General features: G+C 38.8%; 1 protein-coding gene across 3 annotated transcripts in view; it reads right to left on the reverse strand.

The window, feature by feature from the left end:
- The window catches only part of MEIOC (meiosis specific with coiled-coil domain), a 33,486-nt gene extending 11,281 nt beyond the window's left edge, over nucleotides 1–22,205 (reverse strand). Inside the window, exons 1-5 of one of the 3 annotated variants that reach the window (XM_070729633.1) lie at nucleotides 22,097–22,205; nucleotides 21,159–21,287; nucleotides 11,634–11,794; nucleotides 9,837–9,941; nucleotides 6,169–8,008 (exon numbers count right to left, since the gene is read on the reverse strand). In XM_070729633.1, coding sequence (XP_070585734.1) covers nucleotides 6,169–8,008; nucleotides 9,837–9,941; nucleotides 11,634–11,794; nucleotides 21,159–21,200 — 2,148 coding nt within the window. In that variant the 5' untranslated portion in view covers nucleotides 21,201–21,287; nucleotides 22,097–22,205. Of the gene's footprint in view, nucleotides 1–6,168; nucleotides 8,009–9,836; nucleotides 9,942–11,633; nucleotides 11,795–21,158; nucleotides 21,288–22,017; nucleotides 22,049–22,078 lie in introns of those variants that run through there. The other 2 variants (XM_070729632.1, XM_070729634.1) reach the window with 2 other exon arrangements.
- Between the last annotated feature and the right edge of the window lie 5,373 nt (nucleotides 22,206–27,578).

Raw genomic sequence — 27,578 nt, forward strand, 5'->3', positions numbered from 1 at the left:
GTTGAAGGTAAAGGAATCTTCGGGGCAAGTGATCATGCAATATTTGAATTCAACATTATGCAAACACAAGCAGTAGAACAAAGTCGTTAGTCTTGGACTTTAAGAGAGCTAATTTCAATAAATTTAGAGAGAGCTTAGGAATGATTTCCATGGACTAAAATTCTCAAGGAGAAAAAAATCAAGAAGCTTGGGAAATTTTGAAAAGTAAGATTATAAAAGCCCAGTCTAGCACTATGAAGAAGAAAAATAATAGCTCTCAAAGGACACCAGCATGACTGCATAAAGACTTCTCTGACAATTGAAAGACAAGAAGGACAAGTATAAAAAGTGGAAATAAGGGAAAATAACTACGGCAGAATATTAGCAAATAGCCAGAGCCTGTAAAGATGAAGTGAGGGAAGCTAAGGTTCACAACGAACAAAGGCTTGTGATAAAAGTAAAAAATAACAAATAAGCTTCTTCCAATACATTAAAAACAAGAAAAAAAGTCAAGAAAACAATTGGTTCATTTCTGGGAGAAAGTAACAAAAAGGGAGAAAGCAGAACTACTTAATTCGTTTTTTGCATCTATCTTTACACCAGTGCTTCTCAATCATTTTCTGTTATGCTCCCCATGGAAAAAGTAAACATTTCGCACATCCCAATCTCCGCAGGGACAATTGTTTGCAATATTCAGCACATTTTCACTGAAAAAACTCAAGTGGCTTATCAGCATGATTGGGGTATTTAAGTGACACCTTAATTTATTTGGCTTCATGCTGTCTGCTGCCAACATTTTTAGACAGATTAATAGCAATCGCAATTAGATTTATATACCACCTCACAGTGCTTTACAGCCCTCTCTAAGCGGTTTACAGAGTCAGCATATATTGCCCCCACAATCTAGGTCCTCATTTTACCCACCTCAGAAGGATGGAAAACTTGAACCTGGTGAGATTTGATCTACCAAACTGGCACACAGTGATCAAAAGAAGTAGCCTGCACTCTAATCACTACGCCACCGCAGCACTTAAACATATCGGTCTTTCTTCATCTCCCATCGTAGTCACAGTGAAGCCAAGCACTATATACACTTTGTCATATTTCCTCATCTTAGCTTTTGGGATACTTACATTCGTCTCATTATCTCCATCTCTTTGCTCCTTTCTTTTCATCCCTGTTAAATCTTTTTCCACAGTGTCTCTTAAGAGTTTGTTATCTGCACTTTATATCTCCTGCTCTACTTCCTGCAACAAAAAAAGCATGTTTCCTGGGCTCATGTGCACCCCGGCATCATTCCAGGCCCCTCCCCAAGAGGCCCTCTTCCACTATTTGAGAAGCACTGCTTTACAGAAAGGGAAAAAACAGCTCTACCTATCAAAAACAGAACCACAAAAAGCATATTAGGAACATAAGTTAAAATAGGGAAGAAAGTGGTAAGGGAACAGCTGTCTACCCTAGATGAGTTCAAATCACCAGGAACTGGTAGATGAGATCTCAGAACCACTGAACTATATATTTCAAAGATCCTGGAGCACTGTCAGAGCTGGAAAAGAGTTCCCATCTTCAAAAAAGGGGAAAAAATAGATCCAGGAAACTACAGACCTATCATCCTGACCTCAATACCAGGGAATCCTGGAAAATCCCTGAACAGATAATCAAGCAACAAATCAGCAAACACCTAGAAGCAAACAATAAGTAATAACCAAAAGCCAACATGGCTTTGTCAAAAACAGATCATGTCTGACTAATCTTATTGCATTTTTTGACAAAGTGACCAGAAGAATGTTGTCGATAAAATTTACTTGGATTTGAAAAAGTGGACTACTACTAGATAAAGTAGAAAAATATGGGTTATACAGCAACAACACCAGATGGATTTGAAACTGGCTGACCAACCGCACTCAACATGTAGTCCTCAATGGAACTGCATCTACATGGAGGGAAATATGCTTTGGAGTACCCCAAGGCATCTTCATCCAAGTTATTGATGAGGGGAACTCATCAAATTTGCAGATGACACCAAAATGGCAGGAATAAACAATACTCCAAAAGATAGGCTCAAGATACAGAAGGAGCCTGACAGACTTTAATATTGAGGGCTATCTAACAAAATGAAATTCAATGGTGAAAAAAATAAGGTTCTACATTCAGGCAAGAAAAACAAAATGCATAGGTATAGTATAGATGGTAGCTCTGTAGTTCAACAGTAGTAACTGGGAGAGGGACCTTGGAGTCCTAGTGGACAAACATTTAAATATGAGCCAGCAGTGTGCAGCAGCTGCCAAAAAGGCCAATACAGTTCTAGGCTGCATTAACAGAGGGATAGAATCAAGATCACATGAAGTTTTAATACCACTTTATAAGGCCTTGGTAAGGCCACACTTGGAATACTGCATTCAGTTTTGGTTGCCTTAATGTAAAAAAGTTGTAGAGACTATAGAAAAAGTGCAGAGAAAAGCAACAAAGACGATTGGGGACTGGAGGATAAAACATGAAGAATGGATGCAGGAACTAGGTATGTCTAGTTTAATGAAAAGAAGCTAGGGGGAGACATGAAAGCAGTGTTCCAATAACTCAGGGGTTGCCACAAAGAAGAGGGAGTCAAACTATTTTCCAAAACACCTGGGGGTAGAACAAGAATAATGAGTGGAAACTAAACAAGGAGAGAAACAACTTAGAACTAAGGAGGAACAATTAATCTATGGAACAGCTTGCCTCCAGAAGTTGTGAATGCTCCAACATTGGAAGTTTTTAAAAAGATGTTGGATAACTGCCTGAAGTAGTATAGATTTTTCTGCCTAAGCAGAGAGTTACATAAGAACATAAAAATATAAGAACATAAGAAGAGCCATGCTGAATTGGGCCAAAGTTCATTGAGTCCAGCATTCTGTGTCACACAATGGCCCACCAATTGTACACAGGGAACTTGAGCAGAAAGAGAAAGCAAAAGCCTCCCTTTTCCCTTGACCCCCAACAAATGTTACTCAAAGGAATCCTGCCTGCCTCAACAAATGTAGAGGCGGTGCATTGACATTTGGTTTTAATAACCACTGATACACTTGGCATTCATGAAACTGTCTAATCCTGCCTTGAAACTATCCAGGCGGGCAGCTATCACAACCTCTTCTGGAAGTGAACTCCATAAACCAATGACCCTCTGGATGAAGAAATATTTCCCTTTATTTGTTCTCACTTTCTTACCTATGAGCTTTAGGGAGTGCCCCCTTGTCCTGATATTGTGTGATAGAGAAAATACTTTTTCTCTATCCACCTTTTCTACCCCATGCATGATTTTATACACTTCAATCAAGTCACCTCTTAAATGCTGTCTTTCAAGCTGAAAAGACCAAGGCATTGCAACTTGGTTTCATAAGGGTCCATAGCCTTGAACATTCTTGTTGCCCTTTTTTGCACCTTTTCCAGTATTCCAAATGGGGTCTCATCATCCATTTGTACAGAGGCAATACAACACTTGCTGACCAATTTTCAATTCCCTTCCTAATCATGCCAAGCATGGAATTTGCTTTTTTTTTTTTTTTTTTTTTTTACTGCTGCTATGCATTGGGTTGACATCTTCATTGAGCTGTCCACCAAAACCCCAAGATCCCTTTCTTGGATTGTCTCAGAAAGCTTGGTCCCCATCCTTTGGTAGGGAGCTCTTTGGGGTTCTTTGCCCTGATATGCATAACTTTACATAGTTGGACTAGAAGACCTCTAAGTTCCGTTCCAACTCTGTTATTCTACTCTATATTCTATATCTACATTCTACATTCTATTCCATTCCATTCTATTCTGAACCAGAATTTTAGCCATTAGGCAATACAATCATTAAGTAATTCAATCATCATGTAACTTGATCCAATTTTACAACAATTTTTACGGTGTTTGTTAATCACCATGATTGTTAAGCAAATCAAGTCCGTTACATGAGTCACATGGGTCATTTTACAAATCTGATGAACACCTTAGGAGGAGCGGGAAACAGGATAAGAACCAAATTAAGTGAAGTCAGAGTTCTTCACTTGGATTGTGAAAAACTTCACTTGGATCACGAAGAACTTCATGGAGGCTTTACTTGGATCGTGCCAACATGAAGCTCCTAATAAATAATTGGATTTCTTCTGAAGCTTGGCTTGAGGCTCATGATTTAATTAGAGCATCGGTTGGAACCCTGACAATCTAGCTCCAAAGTTCCAACAGTTGTCCCAATCACATGATTACATTTCAGGTGCTCAGCAACTGGCCCACATTTACCACTATTTGCAGCATCCCACTGTCACAATTGTGATTTATGTTTTTGTCAGCATATATTGTACTTTTGGTTTTCAGCAAAATCACTGCATAACAAACAACTGCCATTGTAATTTCATTAACTAAATGAATTGTAGTAAGTCAAAAACCACCTATACAAGAAAAATAAATTGTACATATTTGTTATTTACAGGTAATCATCAATGGAAAACAATTTGTTTAGTGAACATTCAAAATTATAGTAGAACTGAAAAAGTGACTTAGGACCACTTTTCACACTTACGGCCACTGCAGCAGCCCCATGATCCCATGATTTGGATGCCCGGCAACTTGCATGTATTTATGACAGTTTGCAGTGTCCCAAGGTCATGTGATCAACTTTTGCAACTTTCTAACAAGCAAAGTCAATGGGGAAGCTAGATTCATTTAATTATTGTATTACCAAAGTAATAACTGCAGTGATTCATTTAATAACTGTGGCAATAAAGTTTTAAAATAGGGCAAACTTCACTTAACAAATATCTCATTTAACAACGTAAATTCTGGGCTCAAATTAAGATTGCAAGTCAAGAACTACAGTGTATTCAATTTTTGGATGAAGACAGCTTATTTTCAGCCTTCTGGAGGCCGGGGAGAGACTGTTTTTGCCCTTCCCAGGCTTCAAGAAAACCTCCAGAGCCTGGGGAGGGTGAAAAATGGGCCCAATTTCCAAACTTCCTATAGACCCATTGGGCCCATTTTTTACCATCCAGAGGCTCCAGAGTTTTTCCTGAAGCCTGGGGAGGGCAAAAAATGGCATAACAAGCCTACAGGAAGACAAGGCTTGTGAAGTCTGCACACATGCGTGGAAGGAGCGTGCAAGGGGTGTTGTGCACACAAAAGGAGGAGTGCATTGCATTATTGGTGTGGGCATGCATCCTTTTGGCACCCAAAAAAAAAAAAGGTTCACCATAATTGATATATGCTGTTTGCAGTATATTTCTATGCTTGTGTCCCTGACTCAGAGAAATAGCAAAAAATTGGAGAAATGTACATTATGGCAGTATATTAATGCCAGAAGATACAAAAGCATTGGGCCTCTTCAGATCAAGCATTTATTTTAAAACACTTCATTTTGCTAAGTTGTCTAAAACAATAAAAGTCTTTTAAAAAGAAGTCTAATAATTTGAACATACTATAGGCATTTATAGTTATTGAGTTTTTTTCTTCATAGCAAACAGGCAGTTTCACCACTGCCTGGTTAGCACAAGAAGATAAAATCTGCCTCTGCCTCCCAGCAATTTGCCTCCTTGCAGCAAATAACAAACAGTCTATTTCAGTTTACCTTTCAGTTTTAGTCAGCTTGATTAGTACAAGCAGTTAATAGTTTCAGGCTATAGGAATTGCCATAGCCTATTCCTGCCTGCAACTTAAAACAGCTGATGGTCAGAAGGCCAACAATCATTTGCTATGATTGTCGGCCTTCCGACAATCAGGCTATGCACGTTTTGCTGCAAGGAGGCAAATTGCTGGGAGGCAGACCCAAAGGATGGGGGTGCATGGGTGGGGCTACATTCTGTGCATAAAACACACCCAAATTTTCACCTTCTTTTTGGGGGGGAGTGTGTCTTATACTCTGAAAAATACAGTAAATTTTGGAGTACCACTGTTGGGAAGTCCTACATGTGACTACCCAAAAATAAGTCAATTAAATTCATTTGGATTAAAACTAGACAAAACTTACACACGACTGCTGCTTCTTGTCTTCTATTACTATACCTATTAACAATTAATTCTCCCATTGTTTTATGCCTTATGTTTTATGCCTCTATGTTTTATTTAGTACAGTAGAATGTGTATATTTGGAAATTCTATTAGCAGAAGCAACTTAAGAAGATATTTAAGAATAAGACATATTATTTGTAATAACTATTCTACTCTGCACAGATTTCTTACCTTTTTCCTTTCTTTTTCTAGAGCTCTCCACTGTTCATAACATTCTTCCAATCTAATATGAAGCTCACTGGCTGATCCACTTCGAGTTTTCACTGGTCTTTGAAATCCAAATGTTGGCATGAAGCTGGTGAAACTATTGTCTCCATACATCATATCATTAAAATATGGGTACAAATGGCTTAAATCCTCATAGGAAAATAAATCATAGGAATCCATCAAAGGAATAACTGATGGTCCAAAAGCATGGTTGGATTTCACAGGAAATCTATTTGAACTTAGCTGTTGGGCATTTGGGCTATGTCTCAAATCACCCATCATAAAATTATTTGAGAAACAAGAAACGTTGCGATTTACACGGTTACTGACAATATTACTATCTCCACCTCCTTGTCTATGACTATTTAAGTGGCTTTGAGACTCCAATATATCTTGGTAAGAATTTTGAGACAATCCATCTAAATGTTTTTGGCTTTCCTCAACTTCATAATGTCCAGTCTGTGGTTTAACTTGAAAATTGTGCTTGTTCACATTTTCAATGATCGCATATTGCTGTGAATAGTTATCACAAAAACCATTTGGGGGCTTAATTTTTTTGTCAATAATGGACTCAAAAAGGCTTTCTTCTACTTTATTTAATCCTTCTGTATGACTGGAAGAAGAAATTCTATCTGCAGCACCACCATCTTTGAAATCAAAACTGGAAAATACTGTAGGTGCTTCTTGGCGATATTTCTGAAGCAACAAATTATTATTTAAAGTTACATTGGCTGGTGATAGCTGAGAAAAATCATAAGAATGATTGGAACCTTTGGAACCTGTAGATAAATTACCCAATTTTATCAAGGTGCTTTGATTCCGAATAGGGACAGAGGAACTGTTTTTAGCTTGTATATTTATCCACGTTGGCCTCAGATTTGTGTTGGGTGAAGTAGTCACCGGGTTTGTTGCTAAAATATTCAGTGATTTCAAATAATCTGAATTTTCTGTAACATTTGCAAAATCACCACTTCCTGGAACAGCTATATGAGACTTCAGGGTAAAATCCGATTTTAAACCAAAATCAGGGGTAAATGAATTTTCATTCACAAACTGTTTCTCTGATATGAGTCCTGTAGTCTTTTGAAATGCAAAACTCTGCTGTTCTGAAGATACATCTTCCATTTTCTTTGGGACAACTTGTTTGTTTTGAAAAATTTTACTATAATTATCTGTATCTAACATTGGTAACTCGGGTGTTCCACTTGCTAATTTTTTGCTTTCTTGAACACCATAATTTATGTTTTTATTTTGCTTTACTTTATTAAGATGAGAATAATCCATGTATCTATAATAATCAGCACTTTCACCATACCTATTAAATTGTGAAAGAAACATTTCAGCTTTCTTTTGATGTTGTGACTCATGTCCCTTAGGACCTGTTTTTTCTCTTCCATAAGTGTAGGTATCTGCTCCTGATTCTTTTATTGCTTCTAAAAGATTCGTTTGTGGGGTAAAACATGTTTTTGCATATGAATATTCTTGAAATTGTGATGCCTTTGCATTCTCATTGGACTGAATATTGTAACAGCTGAGATTATCATTCCTGGAAGGAAAAAGCCACTGCTCATCAAGATCTATATTAGTAAGTTCATGGTAAAGGTCATCCACCTTCTGCTGCAAAGTTACATTACCAGTGTGCAGATACTGTTTTTCAGACATTGGTAAAGATTCTCCGCCATAAAAAGCCTGTTGAGGAATGACTCCATCTATTGCTCTTTTTGTTTCAGACAACAAATCAGGGTGATCTGTAAATCGAGTAGTGCTCACAGGCCATACAGATTTTAGACTGGAGGCACATGCTCTAGAAGAATGAAACATAAATATTTATTTACTTACTTACTTACTTACTTACTTACTTACTTACTTACTTACTTACTTACTTATTCGATTTTTATGCCACCCTTCTCCTTAGACTCAGGGTGGCTTACAACATGTTAGCAATAGCACTTTTTAAAGAGCCAGCATATTGCCCCCAAAATCTGGGTCCTCATTTTACCCACCTTGGAAGGATGGAAGGCTGAGTCAACCTTGAGCCGGTGATGAGATTTGAACCGCTGACCTACAGATCTACAGTCAGCTTCAGTGGCCTGCAGTACAGCACTCTACCTGCTGCACCACCTGGCTCTTTATTAAATAAAAAGTTGTGGCAATTCCTTACTAGGTCTTATACTTTATGCTTTTGATTTTAATGTGTCCTACAATTAATATATCTAGAGAGCTATTAAAAGCTATTAAAATTATAGTTTTAGAACATATATATTAAAGTAAAAATAAATAATTAAAAGGTAGTATGCTGATAATATAAGGAGGTTGCAAGTAACTGGCATATATCTTATTTAATTTATTTATTATTTATTTATTTATTTATTACTTAGATTTGTATGCCGCCCCTCTCCGAAGACTCGGGGCGGCTCACAACATGTAGAAACAAATCATAAGCAATCAGACAAATTTAAAATATTTAAATATTTAAAAACCCCATATGCTAACAGACACACACACAGACATACCATGCATAAATTAAACGTGCCCAGGGGGAGATGTTTCAGTTCCCCCATGCCTGACGGCAAAGGTGGGTTTTAAGGAGTTTACAGAAGGCAGGAAGAGTAGGGGCAGTTCTAATCTCCGGGGGGAGTTGGTTCCAGAGGGCCGGTGCCGCCACAGAGAAGGCTCTTTCCCTGGGGCCCGCCAACCGACATTGTTTAGTTGACGGGACCCGGAGAAGGCCCACTCTGTGGGACCTAATCGGTCGCTGGGATTCGTGCGGCAGGAGGCGGTCTCGGAGATATTCTGGTCCGATGCCATGAAGGGCTTTAAAGGTCATAACCAACACTTTGAATTGTGACCGGAAATTGATCGGCAGCCAATGCAGACTGCGGAGTGATGGTGAAACATGGGCATATCTAGGTAGGCCCATGACTGCTCTCGCAGCTGCATTTTGCACGATCTGAAGTTTCCGAACACTTTTCAAAGGTAGCCCCAATGAATATAGTATTTTGAAATAGAACCAATATACTGTTTAAGATGCTTACTAAACAGATTCAAGCTTAATATTAACCGCTCCAAACTTGACTGTAAAAAATATGACTTTAGTAATCGGGTTGTCGAAGCGTGGAACTCATTACCGGACTCTAGTAGAAACATAGAAGTCTGACGGCAGAAAAAGACCTCCTGGTCCATCTAGTCTGCCCTCATACTATACTAGTAGTATCATTCCCTAACCCCCAACATTTTACCTTTAGACTATCCATGGTTGACCTCTCCAGATTCCTAAGAGGTCAATAAGGGGCGTACATAAGCGCACTAGAGTGCCTTCCATCCCCTGTCCTATAGTCTCTCCTATATCTCGTATTTCTTCTCTATTATATCCTCTATAATCTTCATTGTATATTATTGTGTATTGGACAAAATAAATAAATAAATAAATAATAAACAGTTGAAATAGCTGGAAAAATACTACTTAGAAATTTTAATTTTAAAATATGTACGCATCAAGGTTTTGCTAAAATAGGGGCAGAAATTGCAACCTTTTACTATTTGAAGTAGGTTAAAAGTGGCTATATATGATGAATGCTGCTTACAACAGAGAACATGAGAAAATGTTATTCTATTCTAAATACAGTACTAACCCTTCATTAAAATAGGGCTGTGGTTTATCTTGTTCTTCCAAGATGTTAGACACAAGTCCATATAGATCTGTTTCACTGCCATAGTCATTTCTTTCTGTTTGAATCCTGAGGACAAATAAAGTATAGTGAATTGTTGCTTATCATCCAAATTCTATTCTGTTTGGTCTTTTTGATTGTATTTTAATTGCATTAACCTGTGTGCACATGTGCTGTCACCAGCTGCTCTTCTGGTTTCCTGCATGCACATGTGAACCGGCCAGCTGGCATTTCATGTGTGTCAGCTGCTCTTTCAGCGCACACGAAGACCAGCTGGCAAGTGTACACACATGCGCCACAAATCCGAAGACCAGCTGGCTGCCAGCTGGTTTTGGGGTTTCCAATGCTCTGGCACGCACTCTCCAGTTTGGACACTTGGTGCCAAAAAGGTTTGCCATCACTGGTATAGTCCATATTTACAATATAATGAATTATCCAGAACCAGAACCTATTTCACCAAGTTCCCTCTTACATAGCGTAACTAAATTTGCTGATAACATGAGGACGTTGCAAGTAATTTGCATATATCTTATTTAATGAATAAATCCAATGATAGTATTTTGAAATAGAACCAATATACTATTTAAGATGTTACTAAACAGTTGAAATAGCTGAAAAAATACTTAGAAATTTTAATTTTAAAACATGTATGCATTGAGATTTTGCTAAAATAGGGACAGAAATTGCAACCTTTTACTATTATTTTTCTGTCTGGTAAGAAACTCTGCTAGCTTCCTACCAGACAACAGCTGATAAAATGTTATTTCCCAACCAAATCATGATCTGAATCATACATAATTTTATATCAAATCATATTTTAATACCCTACAATTTAGAGTTTCCATAATTTAAATATATCCAAACTGCTATTGCTGGAGGAAATCACAAATGATTTAATGATTTGTCAGCCTTGCAGTCATCTGATAATAACTGTGTATTGTTGAAATACATTTATTTTGTAGTACTCTGTTAAGATGACATCTGTTAAGCAATGGAACTTGTGAATTTACAGAATACTGTTTCACCGTGTTTTATTGCTGCACTTATGTTAATACTTAGTCAGAGAAAATACACCCACATTAAAAATATAAAATTGATGTAATTTTTAATAGCAAAAACAAGTGTCAGAGTTGTTGCAAAGGCCAGAATCACACCTTTTTTTATAAATACAATAAGTAATTACATAATTTTCCCAAGGAAAATTCCAAAAATTTTGCTGCTAAGGATTCTCACCAACTGCTTTGTTAAGATAGAAAATTGCAAGAGACTCTTTTTCTCCTCAGTTGACTTATCAGACTTTCTGTCATTTAGATTAATAAAATGATCAGTCAGAATAGAATACATAGAATATAAGTGGATATGGTGAAATATACAGTTGTAATTCTTAAATTATTATCTTGCTATTAGAAGAAGAGACACATCTACTATCGCTGTATTTCTGTAAAAAAAGGGGGGGTAGATCAAAGGCAATTTGTTTAAAGAATGGAATAGGATGACAAAACATTATTTGGAGCCTTTTAGTTTCTCTTTTGCCAGGTTTCTTTTTTCTCATCATTCTTTTAAAAAAAATCCAGAGTTGCTATCGGGAAAGTATTTGAAATTTTATTCATTCTATAAAAGTTCAAGTACGGGCAAAAATAAAATTACCCAGTGCAGAAAGATTGCTGCACATTAGAAAAAAATTAGAAAATCCCCAACATATTAGTTATGTCTTATGCCAGAAAGAAATTTCAAAGTTCATTTTATTCTTAAATCATATACCTGCTCTTTACATTAATTTGAGAATTTGGAGGTTGTTTATTATCATCTGCATAAGTGGACCATGGGACGTAGAAAAGAGAAGAGTCATTGTGGTTTAAACATTCAGAGGTTGTAGAAAGTGAAGTACTGTAAGTCTGCCGTAAGTCTACATTCTCTTCATTCTGCATTTTAAAGAAGTGAAAAGATAATATACAAAGCAGTACTTTTCTTAACTTACAAGATAAATTTTATAGTTAATTTCCAGTATTGATGTTAAGCAGGTTATAAAGAGGAAAAGAACCATCCAGCTTGTTTGCCTAATTCTAGGAAGTTAGATTTATGCAAATGCATGAAGCCAGACACTATTACTTAATTCATTAACTAATTTCAAGGAAAAATTGTTTCACGATCTTACCAAGTCATAACAACTGTTCACATTTCAATACTTAACATTTTACATTTTATAATTTCATGTTTTTAAATAATGACATAACATCAAATTAGCTTGTTTTAAAATTAATCCAAACACTGGTTGAAAAAAATATCAGAATTGTTCTTGTATTATATTAACTAATATAAGCAGGAAAGAAAAAGAAAATTACAACTTTCAAAGCATATAAAAAATAAAAATGCAACATATTTGGATTTTACTTGTCAATAAAGCACTGAAAATATAATTCATTCTTTATAATTTATTCCCTCCCAACTAAAAATGATTTCTGTATCATCACACAATGTAAATCCATCCTTAAGCAAAAAGTAGTAAACTGGATGTCCAAAGAGCCTTACTATAGGAGTAATAAATATACCAAACATTGGAATAATATGTGCAGCACTGTTGCTAGTTAAAAAGGAGCATTTTCTGAATGCAACATTGTGATGCAACTACCTATTATTTTTGTAATTATCTTATAGGTAACCCTGTTAGGTTTATTTTGGAAAATCTAAGCATGTGTATGTGATTTATTGTATTTTCCAAGATCAGTAAACAACCAAGATACAAGTCTTTCTTCAATTGCTGCATTTAGTGACAATCATTAGACTATCTTAAGTGTTTCCATCAGTAGTGGGTTCTGAAACCCTTTATTACTGGTTCACTCATGCGTGCCACACTTCTGCGCATGCACAGAAGCATCCTGGGCAGGTAGGCAGAGCCTCCTGCCACTAGCTATTCTAAGAACTGGTCTGAACTGGGAGCAACCCACCACTGGTTTCTATCCTAATCACCCATTATATATGTAACTAATAAGACCTACGGCCTTTCTTCTCATTGTTTCTCCCATGTGCTTTCCCCGATGTCTGATGTCATTTAAACTGAAGGCCAAATGTTTCACTGCATCTGGGAATTTCTCTGGCTATTGAGTAGGATAAAATATTTTGAAGTTTTTAATTAACAAATGATTATACAGTCATGCAAATGAAAGGTTAACATACTTTAGTATGTATATAAAAAATTAAAGAGGAAAATATCTTACATCAACAACATCTCTACTTCCTGGCCTCCCAATTTTATATTTATTTACTTTAATGTGTACTGAGTGATGTTGTTGTTGTTGTTTTGGAAACCACCAAACTTCTGTATGTACCTATAACATCTTATTTTAATTTTAAAAACAAACCAACAAACCCTGGCAAGGTAGTATTCTGAAACTACCCCAAGCACCGTACTGTGTATATTTTTACCTATGTCTGTAGGCTCAGCAGATTCCATAGAAAATAATAAAACAGAACAATTTTCTGCCCTATGCTTTGTCTGGAAGTTTATTAACCTGACCAATAAAACAAATTAAATCAAGATGATAGATAACATCTGTATATACTCCTGTTATATATTTAGCCTCTAAATTGAGTATATGCTAAGGAATGCTGGATTTGAAGGTGAGCATGGTTTTAAAGCTGGAAGAAGAAACATCAATAATTTGCTATGGTGATGACACTATTCTGACAGTTAAAAAACTCAAATGACCTGCAACATGTAGTCCTAAAAGTCAAATATGGTAAACAAAATCAGATTAAGATAATATATATTTTTAAAACATCAAATCTATGACAGCAGATATAGCTACCAGCCTTAGAATGGACAAGATTCTGAAATATTGAATTTTTTAAAATTTCTTCTTTTTCCTGTTATAATCTGCCTGGAATAGGGCCCCCACAATGATAAGACAGCAAATAAATAACAAACAAATAAATTCTGACTTTTAGGGTCAACCATTAATAGTAACAGAATTAGCAATGAAGAATATGTATTCCCAGACAAGCATTTGGTAGCATTAACAATAAAGGTTTTGTAAAAGCTATTTGGATGCGATGTTTTGTCTATATTTACAAAAATCCCTATGCACTCACTCATGCCCTAGTCACTTCCTGTCTTGATTATTGCAACATGCTCTACATGGGGCTGTCCTTCAAGCGCATCAGGAAGCACCAGTTGGTGCAAAATGCAGCAACGTGCATGGTTTTTTACAAACCTAAGTGTGCACATACATCACCTCTCCTGCGGAAATGGCATTGGTTGCCAATTTGCTTCCAGGTACAATTCAAGATCCTGTTTGTAATCTTTAAAACCCTTCATGTCTTGGAACCAGGTTATCTGAGAGAATGTCTCTTGCCAGTCACATGTATCCAATCCATCAGAGCAGGGAAACAGGGAATGTTGCAGGTCCCATCCTCTAGAGAGATACACCTGGTTGGACCCAGAAGAAGGGCCTTCTCCATACTGGCTTCCTCTCCCCTGAACATCATTCCTCCAGAGATTAGAATGTCCCCTGCTCTAACACTCTTCTAGAAGATGCTAAAGATCTGGTTCTGCCAGTGGGCCTAGGGAACCAAGAGCAAAATGGAGCCTATTGTATAATATGTTGCTTGCCAGGGTGGGAGGCTATTGTATTATTTTATAATTTGATTTTCTTCTATTAGTTTTCTTTTTTATATGTGTTTTTATACTCCTGTAAGCCGCCTTGAATCACCATGGGCAAATATGGGGCAATATAAATTTTCCAAATAAATAAAACAAATAAAAATGATTCCAGCAATGGTTTTTCGTATGATATTGTATAGAACTGAAAACTGGGTTTTGAAAAAGCAAGGTAATAAGGATACTGGTGCTATTGAATTTAAATGTCAAATAAGTCTATCCAGAGTTTTCATTTGACCAATAAATAAGGCTCAAATTAATATATTAAATGATGCTCTAGCTTTCTGAAGAATACTGGGATAAGTAGAAAAAACAAGAAGAGGGTAACCAAGAGCAAGATGGGTGGATCCAAGAAGTGGATCAAAGGACTAGGTTGGGGACAGATCAGGGAGAAAATTGTTAAAAAGTAAGGAGCTGATCATTAATAAACAACTTATTTAATTAAGAGGATATAATCAACATAGTCAGTAGGGAGGGATGGAAATAATATTTGGTTTGCCCCTGGTAAATGAGACTATCCATGGTTGACCTCACCAGGTTCCTAAGAGGTCAGTAAGGGGCATACATAAGTGCACGAGAATGCCTACTGTCCCTTGTCCTATAGTCTCTCCTATATCTCCTATATCTTCTCTTCTATCCCTATATCTTTTCTGCTATTCTTAGTTATACTTTATTCCTATATTTTTCCTCTTCTATTCTTTCTTTAATACATTCTACTCAAGTATATCCTCTATAACCTTTATTGTGTATCATTACGTATTGGACAAAACAAACAAACGAATGAATCTCTAGCCAGTTGCTTTTGGAAAATTCAAACGTGGGCATGAAATCAATAGACGTGTAAATAAATAGTCCTCCAAATGTACCTGAATTAGAATTTTCAGCAGCCTTAATTAACATAACGCTTTGTAAGTTATGCTCAGATTTGAAATTCAGATATAGCTGGGTTCACAGTAGCAAGTTGGCACTGTTGCTTGCTTTTGATCAGCTGATACTCATTCATAGATAGGTCACTTTAGGTGGACCTTGACTGGAACGGGCCTATTTACCACAGCCAATTCACCAGGGACAATTCAACAATTCAATTATTTAAAATATTTTTAAATTTAATTTTTCTAATTAAATTTTAAAATTTCATTTGTCTCTGCTTTTACATCCTTTTTAAAAATGATTATATTTTACTATTTATTTGATATTAGTGTAACTCTTGTCTCAGGTGAGTTGTCCCATAGTGAGTTGATTATGATGAGCTATCCACAGCAAGTTGGCCGTGGTAAATTGTCTAGACCCATCCTCAACTTACATAGTGACTTTCCAAAGTTACAACAGCACTGACAAAAATGACTTATGACCATTTTTGACATTTATAATTATAATTATTATTATCATTATTATTTATTAAATTTATATGCCACCCCATGACTGCTCGCGCGGTTGCATTCTGCACAATTTGTAGATTCCAAACACTCTTCAAAGGTAGCCCCATGTAAAGGGCATTGCAGTAGTCAAACCTCAGGGTGATAATGGCATGAGTGACTGTGAGTAGAGACTCCCTGTGCAAATAGGGAGGCGCGGGCAGTAGACAAGGGTGGAAGGAAAGGGAGCCGCGGCCGGCCCCCTCACGCCCTTGGCCTCTCACCACTGCCTCCGCCCGCCCAATCCGCCTCCTCTCCAGATTTCTCCGCCTCCCGCCTTGGGGCGCGACTTCTCCCGCAGTGGTGGCAGCTGCAGTTTCTCCTCCTCGTCATCCGCACTCCCAGCCAGGAGGCTGCGAGAGGGTTTTCTCCGCATGCTTCGGGAATGCACTAGGCGAACCTGGGCAAACGCCCCCCTCGCCACAGCCAACAAATGATGTTCCAAGGCCAGCTGTGGATTGAGAAGGACGCCCACGTTGTGGACCCTCTCTAAGGAGGTCAGAAGTTCTCCCCCCAGGGTAATGGACGGATGGATTGAAGTGTCCCTGGGAGGAAAAACCCACAACTACTCCGTCTTGTCAGAGTTGAGTTTGAGTCTGTTAGCACCCATCCAGACCCCAACAGCCTCCAGGCCACTGTTCCCTGTAAGCTGTGGGTGTGGGCAAATACCAAATACCCCCAAATACCCCCCCGCGTGCCCTTTTCCAAGGATGCGCAAGGAGCCGGACGTTGGAGTTGGGGGCGGGGAGCGATGAAAGTGCGGAGGCGCCACGCGCACTCCCCATCCCCCTGCTAGCCCACGGGGGGCGGGGAGGCGCCGGCAGTAGACAAGGGTGGAAGGAAAGGGAGCCACAGCCGGCCCCCTCGCGTCCCCGGCCTCTCGCTACTGCCTCCCACCCGCCCAATCCGCCCCCTCTTCGGCTTTCTCCGCCTTCCGCCTTGGGGCGCGACTTCTGCTGCGGCGGTGGCAGCTACGGCTTCTCCTCCTCGTCATCCGCGCTCCATACAGGAGGCTGCGAGAGGGTTTTCTCCGCGCCCTTCGGGAATGCCTGCCCCACCCCTCTCGCAGCCCCTTCGCTTTCGTCCCGAGCTTTCAGCAAGGGGGCTGCAGTAGAGGCAGGGCAGGCGCTCGGAGAAAACGCTCTCGCAGCCCCCTTGCTGACACAGAGAGAGCAAGACACAGAGAGAGCAAGATGAAAAGAGAGAGGGAGAGAGAAAGTAAGTGAGAAAGAGAGAGAGAGAGAGAAAGAGGGGGAGAGCGAGAGATAGCAAGAGAGAGAACAAGAGAGAGAGAGAAAGATAGAAAGAAAACAAGAGAGAAAGAGTGAGAGAGCAACAAACAGCAAGATGGAAAGAGAGAGGGAGAGAGAAAGTAAGTGAGAAAGAGAAAGAGGGGGAGAGAGATAGCAAGAGAGAGAACGAGAGAAAGAAAGAGATAGAAAGAGAGTGAGAGAGAAAGAAAGCAATAGAGAGAGAAAACAAGAGAGAGTGAGAGAGAAAGAGAGAGAGAGACAGCAACAGACAGAGTGAGGTAGAGAGGGAGAAAGTGAGAAAAAGAGAGAGAGCAAGAGGGGGAAAGAGAAAGAGAGAGAAATGACTCTTGATTTAAAGCATATGGTAAAAAGCACTCAAATAATAACAGAGAGAAAAAACCCCAGACGTGTGTGTGTGTGTGTGTGTGTGTGAACTCTTGAACCATTTCCCTCACCTGTTTTTGGAAATGGTTAAAGAGTTCACATACACACACACACACACACACACACAAGGGGGGAGGAGACAGGGATGGGAAAAGAGAAGATAGTAATAGCTTTTGGTTTTGTTTTATTATTTTCTTTTAATAAAAAAGAAGGAAATTTTTTTCTTGTTTGTTTGTTTGTTTATACTTCTATGCCGCCCAGTCCCAAAGGGACTGCCGTTCAGACACTATACTTTTCTGCCCACACCGGAAAAAAATTAGAGGGCACATTGCTCCAGACACCGGCACATTACTTCCACTGCTTCACTGAGTAGACATGGGGTGGAAATATATAGCTGAATATCATCAGCATATTGATGGTAACTCACCCCATGCCCTCAGATGATCTCACCCAGCAGTTTCATGTAGATATTAAACAACAGGGGGGAGAGGACCGACCCCACAAGGGAGGGACCTCGGGGTTGACCTCCGTCCTCCTGCTAACACTGACTGTGACCGACCAAAGGTAGGAGGAGAACCACCGTAAAACGGTGCCTCCCACTCCCAACCCATCTAGTCAGTGCAGAAGGATACCATGATTGATGGTATCAAAAGCCGCTGAGAGGTCAAGGAGCCCCAGGATAGAGGATAAACCCCTATCCCGGACCCGCCAGAGATCATCCATCAGCGCGATCAAAGCGTTTCCATGCTGTAGCCGGGCCTGAATCCTGACTGTTGAGGGCCTAGATAATTGTTGCAACATCATTATTGGCCCATGATCAAAATTTGGATGCCTGGTAACCTGCATGCATTCATAATAGTTGCCTTGTACTATGAATATATGATCACCATTTGCAACCTTCTGACAAGCAAAGTACATGGGAAAGCCAGATTTACTTAACAACTGTGTTACTAACTTAAATGAAGGATTCACTTAAAAGCTGTCTTCTTAGCAGTTTTTTAGCAATAGAAATTTTGGACTCAATTGTGATCCTAGAGGACTACCTGTAATAAATTAAATTCATTGTACAGTGGTACCTCGGTTCTCGACCACAATTCGTTCCAGAAGTGTGGTTGAGAACCGATTTGGTCAAGTACCGAATTAATTTATCCCATAGAAAATAATGGAAATGGATTTAATTGGTTCCCAGCCCCTGTTGACTCGCTGGGAACCAATTAAATCTATTTTCTTTATTTCCTATGGGATAAAAAAATCTGAGGAGCTCTATAAGCATTTCAAGCTGCAAGAAGGGTGGGGGCGGCTGCAATCCCGGCAGCTTCGGGGGGCTCCTTTCCTCAGTGCTTCGTCTTGTTACAGTACCTGTAGGCAGCTGCACTAACTTTCTCCTTCCCGGCGGCGGCAACGACGGTGGCTTCCCTTCAAGGAGCAACAGCGCCGGGAACGTCACTTAACGAAAGGAAGCTGCTGGAGCAGCAGCAACTGCTGAGATGGCTCCGGGGGCTTCCCTTCATCACGTGACGTTCCCGGCGCTGTTGCTCCTCGAAGGGAAGCCGCCGCCGTTGCCGCCGCTGGGAAGGAGAAAGTTAGTGCAGCTGCCTACAGGTACTGTAACAAGACGAAGCACTGAGGAAAGGAGCCCCCCGAAGCTGCCGGGATTGCAGCCGCCCCCACCCTTCCTGCAGCTTGGAGCGCTAATAGAGCTCCTCAGCCCCCCGAAGCTGCCGGGATTACAGCCGCCCCCGGTGGTAACATTTCGGATAATGAACAAAATTTTATGTGGCTGTTCGGTATCCGAATTTTTGTTCGGATAGCGAAGGAAATTTTTGCTGAAAATTTTGTTCAGTATCCGAAATGTACGACAACCAAAGCATTCGAGAACCGAAGTATGACTGTATTATATGGCCAAAGACCTAAAACATAAATACAGCCAAAAATTAAATAAGAGTTATTCGAGAGAGGGGCAGCATAGAAATACAATAAATTAAGTTAAATAAGGTTACACAAAAACATCTAAGTTTGGGGTAACATCTTTCATGGGTCCATTGAATCCTGTGATCTCTTCATCATGCTAAACTACCACACAATAATGTGTTCTGAATAAATTTTTTGCTGTTATAGCATGGTATTGGTAAGTAGCATATTTTTAAATTATGAAAATGACTGAGTAAAGTATTATTTAAAATGTTTAATTTTGGTATAAATACCATACTGTTTTGAAAGCAATTTAGTCAGGACCTCAACAAGACCTAGATGAGCTATCACTTTGTAAGTCCCAATGCTATACTTTGTATTCATGGGATAAATAATGTAAAGGTATTTTCAATTCAAAAACAGAAATAAATATACTGGCATATTTGTTCAAATAGTGAAAATTTGGAGGCCTTTTAAAATTTGTTTTTACCAAGTATATAACCCTGAATTCTCATTTAGTTTCCATAGAAGTAGAAAAGGTACGCAGAAAAGGAAAACAGAATTTAAAAAGAAAATTAAAGAAAATATATGTTATTTGAACCATTCTTCCCTGTATTTTCTGAATTTCACAAGAAATTATATAGACAATCTTTTTTTCTGATACAGAAGCATGGCATAGCTAATTGAGTAAACAATATATAACCTTACTAAAATATCATTATATCATGGGCTGCACATCTATTTTCATTGGCCAAGAATCCTAAGATTTGAAATGAATCTTTAGAAACAGTAAAATATTCAAACTGTTACCTCTGCTTAAGGCAGAGATGGTGAACTTTTTTTCCTCGGGTGCTGAAAGAGCATGCATATATGCTATCGCACATGCACAAGTGCCCACATCAATAATTTAATGCTTGTGGAGGGCAAAAACAGTTTTCCCCGCCCCCTGGAGGCCCTCTGGAGGCTGGAAGCATCCTGTTTTCCAACTTCTGGTGGCCCCAGTAGCCTCGTGTTTCACCCTCCCCGGGCTCCAAGGACTTCCCTGGAGCTGGGGGAGGGTAAAAACACCACTCTCCTCTATCCCCCTGGAGGCTCTCTGGAAGCCAGAAACGCCCTTCCAGAGCCTCTGTGCGAGCGAAAAATCAGCTGGCTGGCACTCAAATGCACATTGGAGCTGAGCCAGGGCAACAGCTCGCCTGCAACAGATATCGCTCCACGTGCCACCTGTTGCACTCGTGCCATATGTTCGCCATCACTGGCTTAAGGTTTTGGGATAGGATTTTTTTAAAAATTTGTTTCTTAAGGCTAACATACAAATTATTTTTTTGTATTGCATTGTATTGCCTTTTTTATTTCTCCCTGAAAATAAACACTATCTATATTTACAGTTTGTTGAAAACATGGTATTGTTCTTCTATAAAAAAGCTATTTTTATAGATAGGGTGCCAGAATCATATGATTGATGAATTGCCCATACAGTGGGAAATTATTCTGTTATCACCCCAATACTGAATTTATTCAGGAACTATTTCATAATGCATTTTAAATACAAAGTTTATTTTAAAGTCAATATAAAAGGACTATATACTGTCATATAATGTTTCAATGTGGTTACTCCCTAAAATGTTTTTGAAGTAAAATGATCTTTAAAAAAAACTGATTGAACCTGCAATTTGTAGCAATCATAGAAGGAACTGCAACCTGTCATGATAACGTTATTGAACACATCCGTCAGTCTTCCACTGGATTCTGTACTATTCAAATAACGGCTGGTACCTCTGAAAGCTACTTTAGGCTGGTATAAAACAATGAAAGTAGAAAGACAATTAATTCACATCTAAATTGTTTGCTTTTCATTTTTTTTAAAAAAATTATATGCTGACTTTCAGGGAATCAGCCTAATAAAAATATTGCTCTTCAATTTTTTTACATTAAAGAATTATGTACAAAAGAATTTGGAAAGAATTGCACAATAGTATCTGCATCTCCAACTTGGATGAATTCTGAGCCAAGATTTTAGAGTTTTAAAACTTAAAAGGATTGATTAGTTAGCAAAATGAACAACTAAAGCAGATTTTTATTCAAATTCCCACATATTAACTGTAAATATAAATGAGCCAAACCGAAGGGGGGGAAATAATTTTATCCACTGAGAATAGTTGACTGGAAAACCACTTGATTCCTTTTGCTAAATGCACAATTATTATTGATGTTCAATTAATGATTGCACCCTTGCTTCATAGTGGTGTTTGGTTATTAAGTTTTACAACTTCTGATTTAATTCCTCAAGTTCCCGTGGTTCCCCTTACTTTCTAGTGTTTACACATCCTATTTATTTTCTACATTTTGCTACATTTCCTATAAATGCTGGCCTAAATTCTCTACGGCTTGTACCCATTCCGTCTTTTTTCTCTTGCCGTTTGGCAAGCCCTCACTATACTTCCCCGTTTCAATTCCAGATGACTCATGGCCCTCGCCCCTTCTCTTCTCCCCCTGCCCTATGCCTGATCCCCTCGGCTTCATACCTCAGCATGCCATTCTATCGTTTAGCATTCTTCCTCACCCCCCTGTTCCCCCACCCCTCACCTCCATCCCTTTCCCTACACAGCTTTAAGAGCGCCTCTCACTCCCTTCCTTCAGGGAAATCTGGGGACAAAGAGAGACGTTGTGGAATGTCCGCCATGCCCAAGGGAAGCTGAGAGCGTCTCTCACAGCAGCCGGGGAAAGGAGAACAACCGTTACCACACCTGACAGGCTGGGGGAAGGGAGGGGGCGGGGAAGAGAAGGAAGCGACTTCCCAAGGGATCATCCCCTTCCCCCTCCAAGACACAGAGGGAGAGAGAGAGAGAGAGACGCACACCTCGCTCAGTCCTCCCCACAATTGGACGCCGCAGAAAAAAGACGACCAATAAGAAGCGGCATTCCCCGCCCCCTCCATATCCTTCCTTCCCCCGCATCTTTCTCTGTGGCTGAGACCCACAGGGATAGGAAGCTCTTGGTGTCATTGGAGGGGCCCCCTCTAAGTTTTTGTCCTTTCTTCTGCTGAGCTCATGCCTGTAAGTGGACGCTGTTATCGTCGGGGCGCCTCCAGAGAACCAATCAGAGAGCCGAACACGGCACAGTCTTTGCCCAAATTTGGCCCCCTGGATGACTGCGTTATAGTTATCGGTATCGGTATTCCCGTTCTTTCTCCCCGCCCACCAATCTTAGTGGGCGAGAACTTCTGGCACACAGTTGGATGAGCTTCCTCCCACCCAATGGGAAGCTTGTAAATGGTATTAATTACCCGGAGATAAGCCAAGGCAGTTGAAATAAGTTTTGACTTTTTTTCCCCTGTTACTCAAACTCATGCTAAAAAGCAAAATAAAACGCGAGGGCTAGAAAGGAATAAAAACCAGATAATATGTTGCGTTTAAAACTAAGGAGAGAAAAGGAATTCCTCTCACTCCAGGAATGTTTAATTTCTCTTCTTTCCCTGAGGAGGAAGGGGATTTACAAAGGGAGGTAGTTAGTTACCGGTAGTTAGTTAGTCCAATACATAATACACATTGAAGAAAATAGATATGTAGTAATATAAATAAAGAAAAGAATAGAAGAAATAAAAAAGTATAGGTGAACATATTTGAAAGGAAGAAAAGATAAAAGAGATAAGGAGAGACAATTGGACAGGGGACGGAAGGCACACTGGTGCACTTATGCGCGTCCCTTATTGACCTCTAAGGAACCTGGAGAGGTCAATCGCGGACAGTCATTTATTTTATTTTAATAATAAACAAACAATGGGAGGTATTGTAGTCTGGTCTAAGCTGATATTATGAACCATGGAAAGCAAATCATAATTATGTATTAATTAATAATTAGTGGGGGTCCAATCAGGACTAGATTCAGCAATTCACCTGCATTTAAAAGATATAGGCCACTCTTGAAGACGGCAAAGTCTATATTTTGGACAGAGGATCTCTGAGGTTAAAGAGGCTGTTTATGTCAAAATTGAACATCTCTGTCAACAGGTGAGAAGGAAAATGACATTTATTTATTTATTATTTATTTATTAGATTTGTATGCCACCCCTCTCCGAGGACTCTATCATCTATCTCCAATGTACAACACAGTCCTTTCAACAATTGCAAAAGGCCTCCACACCCAATTGCACCACCCAGGTGATCCTGACGACACAGATTAACCACGAGGTGACCTTAACCACTGGCTAAAAGAATGCAAATGACCAGCTCTCTGCAAGGGATATAAATCCTTCCATTCTCCACCATACAGTCAGGAGTGAAACGTCTTCAAAGAAAAACTCAAAAGTCCAGTTGCCTCTTGAAAAAACTCCTTTGGGTTCAAACATTCCATTATGATTACTTAACCAAAAATTGTTAACTTGTAAGTGGATCATATGCTTCCTAATGAATAGGAAGCAGCAGGTGAAGCTAAGCAGAATCACATCAGAAACCTGTACAATTAATACAGGCCCCTCCTGTATGCTCTCTCCACTTCTCTCTTTATACCAATGACTGCATCTCTAAGGATCCATCTGTTAAACTACTGACATTCACAGATGACACAACAGTGATCAGACTCATTTGAGACAATGATGAATCCACCTACAGACAGGAGGTTGAACAATTACCCTTGTGGTGGGACCAGAACAATCTCGAATTAAATAAACTCAAAATGGTGGAAGACTTTAGGAGAAACCACCCGTACTTCCACCTCTTACAATACTAGACAACACAGTATCAACAGTAGAGACTACTGTTCTACCATATTGTAAAATCTGAATGGACCCCTAACATAAAAAATGTCATCAAAAAAGCACAACAAAGAATGTTCTTTCTGCCCCAACTCAGAAAGCTTAAACTGCCCAAGAAGCTGCTGACACAGTTCTACAGAGGAATTATTGAGTCTGTCATCTGCACCTCTATAAATCTCTGGTTTGGTTCTGCAACCCAACAAGACAGACACAGACTTCAGAGGATAATTAGAACTGCAGAAAAAACAATTACTGCCAACCTACCTGAATGCCATCCCTCTGTTAAACAAATAATTCCCTCGACGTTGTCAAACTATTTTCTGTTAATCTTATCATTCCCATCTCCTCCCACTTATGACTGTCGGGGTACTTTGATGCTTGTATTCTGACAATTTATATTGATTAGTTCCCAATATGATTTGATTGCTTATTTATACCCAGACTATCATTAAGTATTGCACCTTATGATTCTTGATGAACTTTTCTTTTATGTACACTGAGAATATATGCACCAAGACAAATTCCTTGTGTGTCCAATCACACGTAGCCAATAAAATTCTATTCCATTCCGCAATATTCACCCATAGCCATGATTTGTACTCTCAGTGACTGGGTTCCTAAAACAGACTAAATGGAAACAAAACACATCTGTACTGTTTGGTATGTTGTGAAAAGAAGCGTAACTGGAAAATGAAAGGTGAAGGTCCCTACCTTAAGTAAAACATTTGTTTTTATGTATTTTTTTCTTTGAACGTAGGCAACTGTGATTTGTAATCATGGCGTATGGCTTAATAAGCTGTGTGAACCAGAAGTGGACTCCTCCCGGTTCAGACCAATTTGCCTGAACTAGTAGTGACCCAGTGGTGACATAATGATGTCATGGAACTGGTCCGGTCGGTGCCAGTCGGTGGGCACCACCATCTTTTATTGAATTTTTTTCTCTTCTGAGCATGTGCAGAAGCCGAGTTTCCAGGCACTGTGCTTGCAGTCGCCATCTTGTTTTTGGCCTTTTTATTTTTATATTTTTCCAGATTTTTTTTGGCACTGCACATGCACACATGTGCCCATAAGGCGCACCCCTGTGGCACAGGAGGAAGCGAACCAGCAGGAAGGTAAGTTAGAACCCATCCTGGGAGTGAACCCAGACATTGCATCTTTGCAAAGCTGCAAAGCATAACTGAATACTATTAAAATATGTGCTGGAAATACCTGGAGAAGTGGCAATTTTTTATAACTGTTAGTACCATCCACTGATCATTTGAATCTTTGCATTTGCATCTCTTAACTGTGTACAGTAATTTAAAACACCAGAGCTTAAGCTGATGGGCAGTAGGCTGAATGTGTAAGCAACCATAAATTGTAATATTTCCCCCACCCCCAAAAGTATATTGTGAAGTTCCCAATACAGAATAATGGCATACAGATGAATACAGAGTGAACTTTTTACTATGACAAAAATTGAGACTCAGATGTCTTATCTGTAACATAGAAAGTAGTAATAAAGGAAAGTCTGATGAAAAGTTAAAATACAGGATTTTTCATTTTATTCTGAAGTAATGTTTAAATATTCACATATTCCAGGATTTTAGACAACGCATTTTTTAAAAAAAAGTTTCAAAAGTATGAACACCAAAATGGCTATATTTATGATTCTGCTTAGCATTTGAAACCTTCCCTATGTTAGCTAGGTGCTTTCTCCTGATTTGGGAAGCTCAATTTTAAAACTTACATTGTGAAACCAGGTGGACCATAGATGGTGCTAGAAGCAAAAACATATCCTTAGGCTTTTCTTTTAATTCTTTGTCCATTTTTTTTCCAAGGGGTAATTCTAGCCTTTCATTAGAGCCTGGCTAATTATACCTATTTTTGCCATTCTATATAAAAAAAGACCGTGTCCAGTTGTAAAGCTGGATTTTAAATGAAAATCAGTGTTATATTCATAACTATCAGTTCCAAATCCTTTCTTCTTAACAAATATTGCAGAATATTTTGCATAAGAATGAATAATTACACAAACTGAACTGCATACAAACTGACTTTACAACAAATGGATTGTTAAAATCTAAATTTAAAAATGAAATAAAACATAAAGTAATATTTTAAAAATAGGAATCTTGATCAGCAATAATTCCTAAGAATGCAGTTGAACTTTCCAGAGAAGTATTTTTCCTAGGGCCCCAAGAATAGATTGTATATTTTCCTAATCTTACCTCCCCCCCCCTTCCCCAGATTCCGCTACATGGGATGATTTTCTAATTTTTATTTTTTCCATTGATTTTGTCGAGAGCCTCCGCTCTGCATAGTGAAGGATTTAACAGGAAGGAACAGATTTCTTACAAAACCCGTAAGTGGCTGACATTCTGTACTGTATTTCAGTTTCTAGAAAGGATAAGAAGCTGGGAACTTGAAGTTTGTTGTATTTGCCATCCACTTCTGTCACAAATTGCAGTCCATTTTAACAAAAAATTGTGTCACAATTTTGTCTAACCACATCCAGGTCTCAAATAAATTCTGCAATATGTTGCTTTCTGTCCTTTTCCCCCCACAACAAATATTCCTCATATAATTGTCTACTCCTTCCAGTGGCTATTAATTTGTTGACACACACCACATGTGTCAATAAATTATGCTATTCATGCACCATTGAAAATAACATTGTTACTGCACTGCATGTAAACAATATTGTAACAAAACTGGGAATACAGGTCAGAAGATGCAATACTTGACTAAGTGTAAAATAACAAACTACAGCTGATATTTCTAGTGCAGTATTTCTCAACTTCAGTAACTTTATGAGACTGGCTGGGGAATTCTGGGAGTTAAAATCCACATATTTAACATTGCAGAGGTTTGAAAAACACTGCATTGGAAAAATCACTATTTTTGTGGTTGGATTATGAAGATTGAGCAGAATTTGTCTACTTCATTTGTAATGGAGAAGCAACGCAACTGCAGAAGTTGGAACTGGCTATGTTAATCAAGGCATTTCTGCTCATAACTGCTAACTACTCATTTATGAATTGACCAGTTAATCTGCTGCAGAAAAGTCCAACCAAATGAATATAATGCTAATTTAGTGCTATTGTCAGGGGAGGAAAAACTTAATGTCCATACGCTATGACTGAGTTTTAAAACTGGGCAAATAGAAACATAGAAACATAGAAGATTGACGGCAGAAAAAAACCTCATGGTCCATCTAGTCTGCCTATATATTATTTCTTGTATTTTATCTTAGTATGGATATATGTTTATCCCAGGCATGTTTAAATTCAGTTACTGTGGATTTGTCTACCACGTCTTCTGGAAGTTTGTTCCAAGGATCTACTACTCTTT

Source organism: Erythrolamprus reginae, chromosome Z, assembly GCF_031021105.1.
Source record: "Erythrolamprus reginae isolate rEryReg1 chromosome Z, rEryReg1.hap1, whole genome shotgun sequence".
Taxonomy (NCBI): domain Eukaryota; kingdom Metazoa; phylum Chordata; class Lepidosauria; order Squamata; family Dipsadidae; genus Erythrolamprus; species Erythrolamprus reginae.